Source organism: Pezoporus flaviventris, unplaced genomic scaffold (assembly GCF_033815535.1).
Source record: "Pezoporus flaviventris isolate CSIRO_AGI_PZ_B2104156 unplaced genomic scaffold, CSIRO_AGI_Pfla_v1 ptg000191l, whole genome shotgun sequence".
In the NCBI taxonomy this organism is placed as follows: Eukaryota; Metazoa; Chordata; class Aves; order Psittaciformes; family Psittacidae; genus Pezoporus; species Pezoporus flaviventris.
Window position 1 is genome coordinate 1 of NW_026892739.1, and position 12,287 is coordinate 12,287.

The 12,287-nt window shown below is 54.2% G+C and overlaps 1 protein-coding gene across 1 annotated transcript; it reads left to right on the forward strand.

Annotated features, from left to right (window-relative positions):
• The first annotated feature begins 2,393 nt into the window (after positions 1-2,393).
• Positions 2,394-11,949, forward strand: LOC133262149 (vacuolar protein sorting-associated protein 26B). Its single transcript, XM_061441093.1, has 6 exons — positions 2,394-2,852; positions 6,138-6,294; positions 6,857-7,021; positions 7,578-7,753; positions 8,366-8,508; positions 9,033-11,949. The coding sequence occupies exons 1-6, from the start codon at positions 2,630-2,632 to the stop codon at positions 9,177-9,179; spliced, it is 1,011 nt and encodes a 336-aa protein (XP_061297077.1). The 5' UTR covers positions 2,394-2,629; the 3' UTR covers positions 9,180-11,949.
• Positions 11,950-12,287: the final 338 nt, after the last annotated feature.

Below are 12,287 nucleotides of genomic sequence, written 5' to 3' on the forward strand. Positions count from 1 at the left end.
AACAGGAATAAGCTTCTGCCTTCACTGTGTGTTACTGTCTAAGCAGAGGGATACATGATTTCAGCTCTGTGTAGCATCCAGACTCCTCAGCCCACCTTGTCACAGAGCTACTAAGATGCACAGCAGCACAGGCCTGAGCTGACACCTTCAAGCTACTTTATGACCAGTGACCAAGCTGCTGTCAGGCTGATCACTCAAACCATGCCTGGGTTTGATCCCCAAGGATTTCAGGAAGATCAAGCAGACAGCTCTAAAGCCATCACTTGCTCCACCTGGAATCCTTCTAAACGAAAGCTGATTTATCCTGAATGATGCTTTATCCTACAATTAAGAGTAGGACCCATTGCTCACCTGGGATTTCCAGCAACAAGAAGTACAACCCAGCTGCATGGAGAGCAAAAACCCTCTTCTGTGCATTAGCTTGCCTGTGCTGGCCCGCTTGGACAAAGTGATGTAACACAGCCACTAGAGCAGTAGGAGAGAAGTTCTCTTCAGCACATATGGTCCAGATGTTCTGAGGTGAAATACACAGGTAAGAGTGAGAAATACCACCATAGCATAACTCTGCACTAGTGTTACTGTTCAATTTTTAACACATCCCACTGCAAACAACCCCCTATTTAAAGACATGTTTTAATAATTATGCTATAAATATATAATAATCATAGAACTATGGAATGGTTTGTGTTGGAAAGGACCTTAAGGCTCATCCAGTTCCAACCCCTGGCATTGTCAGAGACACCTTCCACTAGAGCAGCTTGCTACAAGCCTGTGTCCAACCTGGCCTTGAACACTGCCAGGGATGGGGCAGCCACAGCTTCTCTGGGCACCCTGTGCCAGCGCCTCAGCACCCTCACAGGGAAGAGCTTCTGCCTAAGAGCTCATCTCAGTCTCCCCTCTGGCAGGTTCAAGCCATTCCCCTTGGCCTGTTCCTACAGGCCCTTGTCCAAAGCCCCTCTCCAGGTCTCCTGCAGCCCCTTTAGGCACTGGGGCTGCTCTAAGGTCTCCCCTTAAGGAGCTTTCTCTTGTCCAGGCCGACCCAGCCCAGCTCTCTCAGCCTGGCTCCAGAGCAGAGCTGCTCCAGCCATCACAGCATCTCCATGGCCTCCTCTGCACTCTCTCCAACATCCCTCTTGTGCTGTTGCCCCAGAGCTGGATCAGGACTGCAGGGGGGTCTCCCCAGAGCACAGCAGAGGGATAAGATCCCCTCCCTGAGCTGCTGCTCATGCTCTGGGGGTGCAGATCTGAGCTGAAGTGCACACTGGAGCTGGGTCATGAGGAGCTTCTCCTCCTCAGGGCTGCTCCATCCTACCTCCCCCAGCCTGTGTTTGGGCTGGGGGATTGTCCTGACCCAGGGGCAGGAATTTACAGTTGAACTTCAAGTGTGAAAACACTTTCACAATTATGCTGTGGTATATAATACTATATAGAGTCTACATGATGTTATACTATATATGATCTGGTATTTCTTACCCATGGGAATACCTTCCCTCCAAAGCATTCCAGCACATGTGACAAGGATTACTTAGGGCTGCCTTAGAGCATTTTACACGTTTCCAGGTGGGACAGCCCTGAATACCTGCACAGCACCAGGGCCCACCTCCATGGTGTCAGTATCATCCTCACCTCCTTCTGGTTCTCATCAGCAAACCACAGCAGGGCCTGGTGAAGACAGGTGAAGACATCAAGTCCATCGTTGGTGATCTCCTCTACAATGCTGGGATCCAGGGGCTCGGTCTCAGTGAAATCCAGATCCCAGACTGCGTCCACCCAAACTAAGGGGAAATAAAAGGCGGGGGGGTGGGGGTGGGGGGTGGTGTATAAGCACCGTATGTGCATAGCAACTCCAGCTCCCCACAGGAGACCTTGGCAGCTCTCATGCACCTCAGAGGCCCTCGCAGCCCCCCTCAGAGGCCCTCGCAGCCCCCCCCAGAGGCCCTCGCAGCCCCCCCCAGAGGCCCTCGCAGCCCCCCCCAGAGGCCCTCGCAGCCCCCTCAGAGGCCCTCGCAGCCCCCCTCAGAGGCCCTCGCAGCCCCCCTCAGAGGCCCTCGCAGCCCCCCTCAGAGGCCCTCGCAGACCCCCTCAGAGGCCCTCGCAGACCCCCTCAGAGGCCCTCGCAGCCCCCTCAGAGGCCCTCGCAGACCCCCTCAGAGGCCCTCGCAGACCCCCCCAGAACGGTCCCGGTCCCACACCTGATCCGACCTCCTGCAGCCTGCACCGAGCCAGCGCCTGCACCAACTCCGCGGCCGCCATCACCGTCCCGCCGTCCACCGCCGCCCGGCTTCGAACCAGCCAATGGCGTGCGGCAGCCTCTCCCCCTCAGCCAATCAGCGCCGCGCTCAGCGCGCCTGCGCCCGGCTCCCGGTGAGGGGCGCCGTGGTGCGGGCGGCGCATGCGCGGTGCGCGGCGCCTGGGCCGGCGGTGAGGCGGGGGCCGCGCTCCCGGTGAGGGCTGAGGGGCCGCGGGGCCGCGCCCGCCCCGGGCTCCCTCCAGCGGCGCCCGGGTCCCGCCGCCCGTGTCCGTGCCGCATTGCGGGCCCCTTCCGCCCTCCAGACCCTCTCCGCTCCTCTCACCCTCGGGGCCAGGCCGGGCCGTCCCTCCCCCCCCCCCCGCCCCATCCGCCGGTGCAATGAGCTTCTTCGGGTTCGGGCAGAGCGTGGAGCTGGAGCTGGTGCTGAGCGACGGCGAGAGCCGGCGGCGGGTGGAGCACAAGACGGAGGAAGGGAAGAAGGAGAAGTATTTCCTCTTCTACGACGGGGAGACCGTGTCCGGGCGGGTGGTGCTCACCCTGAAGCACCCCAACAAGCGGCTGGAGCACCAGGGCATCAAAGTGGAGTTCATCGGGCAGATCGGTGAGGCCCCGCTGAGCCGCGCTCCCTTTCCCCTCACCTCCGTAGCACGGGTCCTGGGCATGCTGCTGGGCCTTGGGGTGTGGAGGTGGGGCTGTGCTCCTGCCCACCGGCGGATCCCTATGGCCGCACGCAGGCAGTCCATCCTCTGCTGGAGGTGGGTACCCTGGTGAAGGGAGGGAGCTCCAGCCTTTTTCCAGGTCATTGTTCCCTATTTCCTCGTCCTATTTTCCAGCCTCTGCTCGGGCACTGATTGCAGCTCGCAGATGCATGTGTTTTGGAAGGGGGTGGTGCCTGCTTTACCTCCTGCAGGTGCAGGGCTGAGCCTGCACGTCCCAGTAATGCGATTCTCCAGAATGGCTCTGCTGTTGGCATTGCTTGGGTGTCTGTCCACCCACTTTGGGAAGCAAAATAAGGGTGGTCAGTTGGGTGGGTTTTGCCCATCCATCCCAGGGGCTTCTGCAACCTCTGTTCCTCACTATTTGACCCGTGTGAATGAGCTTTCTTATGGTGGGAGTCTGAGATGAGATGAGCTCTTAGGCAGAAGCTCTTCCCTGTGAGGGTGCTGAGGCGCTGGCACAGGGTGCCCAGAGAAGCTGTGCCTGCCCCATCCCTGGCAGTGTTCAAGGCCAGGTTGGACACAGGGGCTTGGAGCAACCTGGCCCAATGGAAGCTGTCCCTGCCCTTGGAACTGGGTGAGCTTTCAGGTCTCTTCCACCCCAAACCAGGCTGGAATTCTTGATGCCTTCTCTTCAGCATGGCTCATTCCATTTTGACTCTGTTTCTCGAGTGCATGTCTGTGTGCCCCTGCATGGTTGGTTGGGTGGCTTCAAGTTGTTCAAAACTCGTGGTTATCCATGTGTGTAACCAATGCAGATTGAACGTTTCCTGCTCTCTCAGAGGAAGGGTGGCTGCCACACCCACCCTGGATCCCAGTGGAGATGTCCATGTTTCATCCCTGCACCCCAAAATAAGTTCAGGATCTTGGAATCATCATCTCACCTTTTAGGCACTGGAGCTGCTCTAAGGTCTCCCCTTCAGGAGCCTTCTCTTCTCCAGGCTGACCCAGCCCAGCTCTCTCAGCCTGGCTCCAGAGCAGAGCAGCTTCAGCCCTCGCAGCACCTCCATGGCCTCCTCTGCACTCTCTCCAGCAGCTCCACGTCCCTCTTGTGCTGGTATTCCTGGTGATGCAGCTGCATTTGGTGTCTGTAGCACTTTGACCCCCAGAACCACTGTGTGAGCTGTGGGCCTGCAGCCTCTGCATTGCAAATCATGTGCTGTAGGCAAGTGAGCTGGAGGTTTCCCCACCCAACCCTGATGCTGGTGTTGGATGATTTTGCTGGCCTCACTTGTGCTTAATGCTGCTTTTTGGAAGGGAAGGGGAGGTCCGGTAGGAGAGCCTGCAAACAACAGGGTGTAGCTAAGCCTGTTCCTCAGGAGGGAGCCCATTTGTTGATGATTGTCAGTGGAAATTAAGCATGAACTTCACTTCCTGCTCTATTCTCTGCTTTGTGCTGCCTCACCTGCTTCTCATTGCCCATTTTGGAAGATTTCTGAGCCTCACCTGGTTAGAATAAGGGCTCTGAAGTCACATTATCACCCCAGCAGGTATGGTAGGAGGTGCTGTGGCCACACACAAGCCCTTTCTTTTTGCCCATCAGGCAACTTTATTCAAGAGCTGAACTGTGTACCACCTTAATCCTTTCCATCTCAAACCAGCCTGCCTTATATTCCAGCTTCCCATTGTCACAAGGTCAGTATCCACACCATACATAGAGGTAGGGAGACAGAGGTGTAGTGGGAAGAACGGGTGCTCCAGACCAGGGTCCAGGCTGTGAACACTGTCCTGTGTGGCCACTGGTGAGCACAGAACCCATTTAACATTTCATTTTGCAGTGTCCTGAGCATGGTTTTGTTTAACCTGGAAACCCTGTAGCCCTGAAAACCTGCAATTACAACTTATACCTGTTTGGCATCCTAATGTCTTCTGAAGTGTGAGAAACACCAATCCTTCCTCCACTTAAGGCTGCAAAGTGCCAGCCCGGGCCCCTCCAAGGCAGCACTGACATTTGCCTCCCCTTGCTTTAAGTTCAGCCTTTGCTTTTTGCATTGTGTGGCGGGATAATCTGTCCCTCCTGTCACGTTAGCAAGCACTTCCCTCCCTGTGGACCTGTATTCAATGCAGAGAGCTGCTTTATTTATGTCACCTGCCTGCCCAGCCTTGATGGCACTCACTGTTTAGCTTAAGTGAGGGGTGTCTTAGTGCCAATACTTCCATTATGGAGACAGGGTGAGCAGAGGGGTGTATGAAGCAGAAATCATAAGCTGGAGTCTTGCTGTGCATCTCAAGGAGTGGGGAAGTGAGTCTCACAACTGTTCCTGACCACTACTAATCCTTCTTAGAAGTCTTCTCTGCACAGTTTAGTGCTGACAGTGAGCTTGGGCATGTGACTGTCTGATGACTTGGGGGTTTGTTTCTTCATCTCACCTTATCAGGCCGGCAAAGGCTTTAGCTTTTGGAAGGCCTGTGTGGGTGTCTGGTAGGAACAGTGCTCACACAGCCTTGGGAAGGGCAGGTTTCCTTGATGCTCAGCTGTAATACCCAGCTGTTAATGCAAATTGCAGCGCTTTATGTTTCTGTGGCTTTGTCCTAAAGGAGAAGAGCACTTGTGAAAGGGCATTAAGTGAGGAGACCTGCAGTTGTTTCTTGCATGCCCAAGAAGGTTGTGGGGAAACTGAAGCAATGGGCTGGTGTTGGTTACCTGAGCTGGTTTGAGCAGTGCTCTTCTCTCATCAGTGTTCATGTGTTATCCAGGGACTGGTGGAGCACCTGACTCAACCTCCTCCCCACACACTTGGCAGTCATGCACTGAGTGCTGGCTTACTGCAGGATTGGTGACAGTCTCCACTGTTATTCCCTGGTGGGAATCAAGACCACTCAAACTCTTTGTCGTGAAAGGATAAGCAGGAACAGCAGGAAGCCTCCTAGTCCTTGATTTTGCTCGGTCACTTTGCTGTTCCAGAGAAGCAGTGGTGGCGTTTTCCTCTCCTTACAGTGGCAATGCCTTTTCCCTGGAATATTGCAGGAGCCACTGGCCCCTCTTCTCAGCCAGTCTTAATTAATACTGACAGGAGGTGACCCACGTCCCTGAGGCAAGGTGAGCTCCTGATTTGGAGCTGGTGAGGCTGTACAGACCTCTTCCTGCTGCAGGGCCTGTGACATCTCCTGCCTTTCTTGCTTTTGCGGGATGGAGCAGCACAGCTTACCCTGCCCTTCTGTCTTCCCAGAGCTCTACTATGACCGAGGGAACCACCACGAGTTCGTGTCCCTGGTGAAGGACCTGGCCCGCCCTGGTGAATTCACTCAGTCACAGACGTTTGACTTCGAGTTCACCCACGTGGAAAAGCCTTACGAGTCCTACACGGGGCAGAACGTGAAGCTACGGTGAGTCCCCTCCTCATGCTGAGCCCAGGCCCTGGCTCTGTGCAGTGTGCAGGTGCTGGTGTTCACTGCATCCCTTCCCACACATCCTTACAAGCTTGGAATGTCATTCCCAGTGGATTTGGTGGGGCTGAGTTGTCTTGGAGGGCTCTGCTTTTATCAGCATGTATTTCACATTGAGGAGCTCCAGTTGACTGGAAATCCAGTCGCTGGCCCTTGAAGGGAGGTTGGAAAGTTGGGACCTGCAAGAAGAGGTGTGTCTCTGGAGACCAGCGTGATCTCATCTCTTGCAAAAGTGGTTTTACCATGTGCAAGCTGTTACTTGGATCTCCACCATGATACTCGGGCAGCTGAGGCTCACAAATGCATGGAAGCTTAGGGAAGCCTTTTCCATTAGAAAATTCCCTTCTGTCTTTTCCAACCCGGGGTATTGGCTGCTCCAGAAGCCAGGATACCTGTGAGACTGCTTGGCTAGTCCAGTGCAACCCATTCAGCCCCACATCCCTCCCTGCTTGTCCCTGTTGCTTCCCGTGCCCCCCCTAACAGGAGGGGACTGGCCTTGCAGGTATTTCCTCCGCGCGACCGTCAGCCGCAGACTGAACGACGTGGTGAAGGAGATGGACATAGTTGTGCACACCCTGAGCACCTACCCGGAGCTCAACTCCTCCATCAAGATGGAGGTGGGGATTGAGGATTGCCTACACATTGAGTTTGAGTACAACAAGTCCAAGTAAGTGTCTCGGGAGCAGGCAGTGGCTGTGAGGAGCCATCTGCTGCAGGGGACAGCTTGGGTTAGAAGCCTGAGGCACGTGTGTGATCCTCAAAGGCAGTCTTGTGTTCACGTGCTCCAGCAAGGCAGGTTGGATCCTGCTGAGGATCTGGGGGTTCCTCACCCTGCCCCATAGATGTGGGGGATCACATCTCTGTGATCAAGGCGTGGGAGGCTGTGGCTTCCCTGAGCTTGGAGCACAGCAGAGTGAGGCTGCTGCAGTAACTTCGTGTTCCCTATATTATCCTTGGCAAGATCAGTGTTTCCAAGTGTCTTCCAAGTATCAAGTCTGCTCTTTACCAGTCAGTGCGGCTGAAGTGGGACATTAATTCAGGCAGAGGAGTTGGGAACAGCTCTTTTTAAGCTAGTTTTGATGCACCTTTCCCAGCTGATGCTGGCAGACCTCCCTCTGGTGTAATACTGGGGTTACTTTTAATTGACCTAAAAGATTGGATTTGGAGGCTTTGGTGTCACGGTGCAGATACTGATTGTGGTGCTTTCTCCCTTCACATGCTAGGTATCATTTAAAAGATGTGATTGTTGGCAAGATCTACTTCCTGCTGGTGCGAATCAAGATCAAGCACATGGAGATAGATATCATCAAGAGAGAAACAACAGGGACCGGCCCCAACGTCTATCATGAGAATGACACAATAGCCAAATACGAGATCATGGATGGGGCACCTGTGAGAGGTGAGAAGGCAGATGAACCCTTTGGAATTCCTCTTCTTAGGAGTCTCTTGGGATGGGAACAGGAGTCCTGCAGTATCTTCAGCTGGATCTGTGTGCTCCTGTTTCACTGGTGGGCTCACAGCAGTTTCCAGAGGTGGTTAAATATGATCCCCTTCCTTCTCTGATCTGATGAGGAGGAACTGAGGCATAATGAGTTGCAATGACTTAAGTCTTGTGCTGAAGCAGTGGAATAGATGTAAATTCGCTGCTGGCATGGGCCACCAACTGGCATTGCTGCAGCTTGGAGCAGAAAGATGATGTTCTAGCTCCGTGCCAGTCTCCTGTGCCACATTCTCCTCTGCCAGAGAAAATGGCACCTTACTCATTTCTTCCTGCAGTGCTGTCTTGAAGGTCACAGCGAGTCCCATGCTCTTAGAAGTGGAGGTGGAGTAGCTGTCAGCAAGGGCAGAATCTGGCTATGGGTTTCTGAAGGGCGTCGAGATCTTCTTGCTCATCTTACCCCACTTGTGGAGGTGGTCACGATGTTTGTGGCCTAGTGAGGTGTTTTGCTGATGCTCTCCTAGTTCACAGCTGTGCATTCTGCCTGTGCTGATGGTTCTGTGCACTTCGCAGGGGAGTCCATTCCCATCAGGCTCTTCCTGGCTGGCTATGAGCTGACTCCAACCATGAGGGACATCAATAAGAAGTTCTCGGTGCGTTATTACCTCAACCTGGTGCTGATCGATGAGGAAGAGAGGCGCTACTTCAAACAGCAGGTGAGGAGCAGAGCTGGGTTTCTTCTCGGACCTGGGGACTGTCACTTGGGATCCAGTGTTAGAAGCACCTTCTGGGAATTTGGGATTCCCATGGGGAGAATCATGTTCTTGACTGAATAGCCATAAGGATATTCCATATACCACTACCCATATACCAATGAGAGAGTGCAAAGAGTGGTCCACGTGGGTCAGATGTGCGCGTAGCAGGTGCCTAACTGGGATTTCTTGTCCACTGTTGCCCCATGGTGGAGCTTCTCACCTTACCCATTCCAATGTGGTAGCCCATGGCGGTAGCCCATGGCTGCCCTAGATGTCCAGTGGGTTGCCTCTGTGTGCTCAGACCCTGGGGAGGAGCGCTCTACCCAAACATACCAAGGCTGCAAATAACCTCATGCACACATGCGGTGGAAGATGCCAGCATTGGCTGAGCTCTCACTGCTTGCCTGGCTCAGCCTTTGGGCCTGGCTGGGGCCAGGAGGAGGCCCCACAAGCCCTGACCAGGCCTGCTGGCTGTGTTACTGCAGGAGGTGGTGCTCTGGCGGAAAGGAGACATCGTGAGGAAGAGCATGTCCCACCAGGCAGCCATCGCTTCCCAGCGGTTTGAGGGGACCTCCTCGCACCCCGAGGCCAAGACCCCCAACCAGCCTGCAGAGAACAACGGCCGGCAGTGAGGGGCCACGCAGAGGATGCTGCTGTGGAGCCAGAGGGACAGCAGCAGCAGGAGGAGGAGGACAAAACACTAGAGAGACTTTGTGAAAACAAATACCCGTTTTTGACTTAATTCCTTTCTTCAAAGGACTCGCAGGGTGGGAAGGGATGGGAGGGCAGAGCGAGCTGCAGCACTGGTGCTGCGGAGCTGAAGGTGCCTCAGTGCTTCCCAGTCAACGACATTCCTCTGGGATTGGCTGCTTTGAGGCGTGTGCCCCGAGGCTGCAGCGCTGCCTGATCTCCTCTCTGCCCCGAGACCCTTTTGGTGTGGCAGCGGGGAGGGAGAGAGCAAGTGAAGGCCACATCTGCTGCTGCGTCCCAGCGGGGTGGAGGTTGCTCTGGGGCTGTGCAGGATGGATGTTGTCTTGCCTTTCTGAAACCTTCACGAGGGAAAAGGACACAGGGATTAGCTGGAAGGTAGAGGAGGGACTCGGACTGAGGTGTGACCTTCTTGAAGTGCTGAGTGTTATCCCCTTGCTGTCTCCCCTTCCTTTCCATGCTAGATTCCTTGTCACAAACAGCTGTATCATGTCACTGACTCAGCCACACTGAGCACGCTGCAGTGGCCTTGCCGTGGAGCTCCTGTGTGTCGTGGCAAGGAGGAGCTGTGCCTGGCAGGAGGGAGCGAGGCATGAGAGTGCAGGAGGAGGTGGCACAGGTTGGGCAGAGCTGTGAAGGTGCCAGTGCTGTTGAGTGGGCAACAGGAGGGGGCAGAAGGCTCCTGGCCAAGAGCAGTGCCTTCCTAGTGTTGTCCCAGCACCTGCCTGAGTGCCCCTCTCTGGCTGCTGCTGCAGAGCAGCCTGGAGAGCTCTCAAGGATGCTTTTGGGGTGTGAGACATCAATGGGGTCTCTCTTGGGAGTGGACTTACGGTGCACACGCTGTCCTGCTCATTCCTGTGTCCTTGTGGCAGAGCAGTCTGTAGTAGGGACAGACAGGGCAGTATAGAAACACGTGTGTACGGTTGTTTGCTTCCTTGAGCCTGTGGGATGAGGGTTAGGAATTACAGAAAGTGGATGAGATGGTTTTAAGAAGCTTATGGCTTGTGTGTGCTGCAAGATGAAGCCAAGCAGCAACTGGAAGGATGGTGGAGCTCTGTGTTTCCAGAGGCACATTCCTAAGGTCTGAGCTTGAAGGTCTGAGGGTCATGCTGTGAACTGAGAACCTGAATGTGGGCTTTTCCTTCCCTGAATTAAGCTTTTCCTAGTCTTCAGCTAAGTGAAATCATGAGAACATTCCCAGAAGGGAGTCATTCCTCCATTAACAATTAGATGTGGCTTTGTAGACTTGATGGAGTCTGGAGAATATCCACCCTGATTAGCTGCCCTTTGAGGATGCAGGGGGCTAGACCTCCTCCCAGATGGAGAGAGAGAAGCCTGCAGGAAATGCTGGGATGTGAGCTCTCTTGAGTGGGATTTGCCTGGATTTCCCTGTGAGTTGGTGGCTCACTAGGGTATCTTCTGCTTTGTTTAGTGGAGCAGTGCTGGTGGAGGGAGCGGGGCCTGGGTGGGAAGGGGAGCATTTTATGTACTAAGACAGCTACTGTATTCCAGTGATAAATGTGTGTTTCTGCTTGCCAAAGTAAGTTATCTTTTACTCACCACGTGCAAGGCTGTGGTTGTCAGTGGAGCTGGACAGATCACGCTGTTGTAGAGGACACTACTGAGCTCGTCCCTGCCCGATGCTGTGTCTCACCATGTGCTGCTCTCATCTGAAGATGTGGCTTGCTTTCTGCCCATGAGAGGGCTGTGCCGTGGGCTGGAGCTGGGTGTTCCTGGCGTCAGACAACTGCCCTGTGGCAGGGCAGAGGGTGGGGACCTGCTGCAGGCCCCGGTGGCAATGGAATCTGGATTTACTCCTTACTCTCCCTCTCTGTGTAGGGGGAACCTGTGCTGTGGCAATACAATCTTGTAGGGACAAGTGAAGCTCCCAGTGGGAGCCTCTGGGGATAGCAGACTATCCTTCCATGGCTTAGCTGAGCACAGCAGTACCCTAACACCCCCCTCTAGCTTCCCCTCGGCTCCCATCCCACCTGGAATTCCCATCCTTGCCTATTCCTCTTGCTTGTAGGCCACATGGTATCAAAGAAACCCCGTGGATGAAGGTGTCTCTGCATTCCAGGAGTGTTTTGTTTACTGGCTGAACAGCAGCAGTACTGGATGTGGGATAACAAGGCACAGTTGGGAGAGTTCTGTTCACCAACTGCTCACCACTTAGGGAGGGTTGACTTGGAGAAGGTGCATGAGTCGTTTGGGTTGATTTTTCCCTCCTCTGTGCCCCTCTCCCGTGTCCCTACTTGTGGACCCAGAATGTAGAAACGATTCCCATTTTTTCCTTCATCTAATGGACCATTCAACCTGTTGCCCACTAGGCCCTGTGTTTGTCTGGGGTGGAGCAGAAGTGCTGAGCCTCTTCAGAGAGAAGCAGAAGCATAAGGTCACTGCAGGTAGGAGAGAAGAGCATTTCCTTAGTGTGTAAGGGGCAGACAGCACTGGAGCAGTGGTGGCCCCTGAGGGTTCTGTTCAGCCTTTGGCTCATTCCCTCTTGCCCAGGCAGGCTGGAGCAGGGGCAGTGTGCAAGTACTCCAGCCAAGCAGTGCAACCTGTGATTAAGCCTCTGCTGTGTTTACATGTTTCTTAATTCGTTGTCTTTTCAATGGCTGTATTTTCCAACTTGGGTTTTTTTTTTTGTCTCTCCAATTAAAAAGAGCCAGCCCTGGCTGTCAATGCTGTGCACGACCTGGTCTGCTGTGGTTCATGGTGCCTGCCTCTGGCCTTGGGTTCTTTATGGTTTGAAGCCATTTTCCCCTAGTGCTGTGCAGTGCAGCCCTCCAGGAGCAGTCTGTCCTTTGGTAGCTTTGTCAGTCCTTGCTCTTCCTTTAGAAGCTTTGCTGATGAACCCTTATAGCTTAAAACGAGCAAGGTAGCTCTATTATCTTCCACTTCCCTGATAACCAGAGCTTAAATAACGTGAGGAGTCTGGTACCTACAGGAAGTTAACTGATGTGCTTTGCAGCAAGCAAGCTGGATGCATGTTTATATGTTCTTGTTCTAGTGATACCTTCCTGCAGAGA

What these genes read in the sequence shown, in the direction of transcription:
- LOC133262149 (XM_061441093.1), top strand. Translation starts at nt 2,630, where the DNA reads ATGAGCTTCTTCGGGTTCGGGCAGAGCGTGGAGCTGGAGCTGGTGCTG. An exon ending in TTTGAGTACAACAAGTCCAA is followed by an intron (nt 7,022 to 7,577) that starts GTAAGTGTCTCG and finishes TTCACATGCTAG; the next exon opens with GTATCATTTAAAAGATGTGA. An exon ending in GGCGCTACTTCAAACAGCAG is followed by an intron (nt 8,509 to 9,032) that starts GTGAGGAGCAGA and finishes GTGTTACTGCAG; the next exon opens with GAGGTGGTGCTCTGGCGGAA.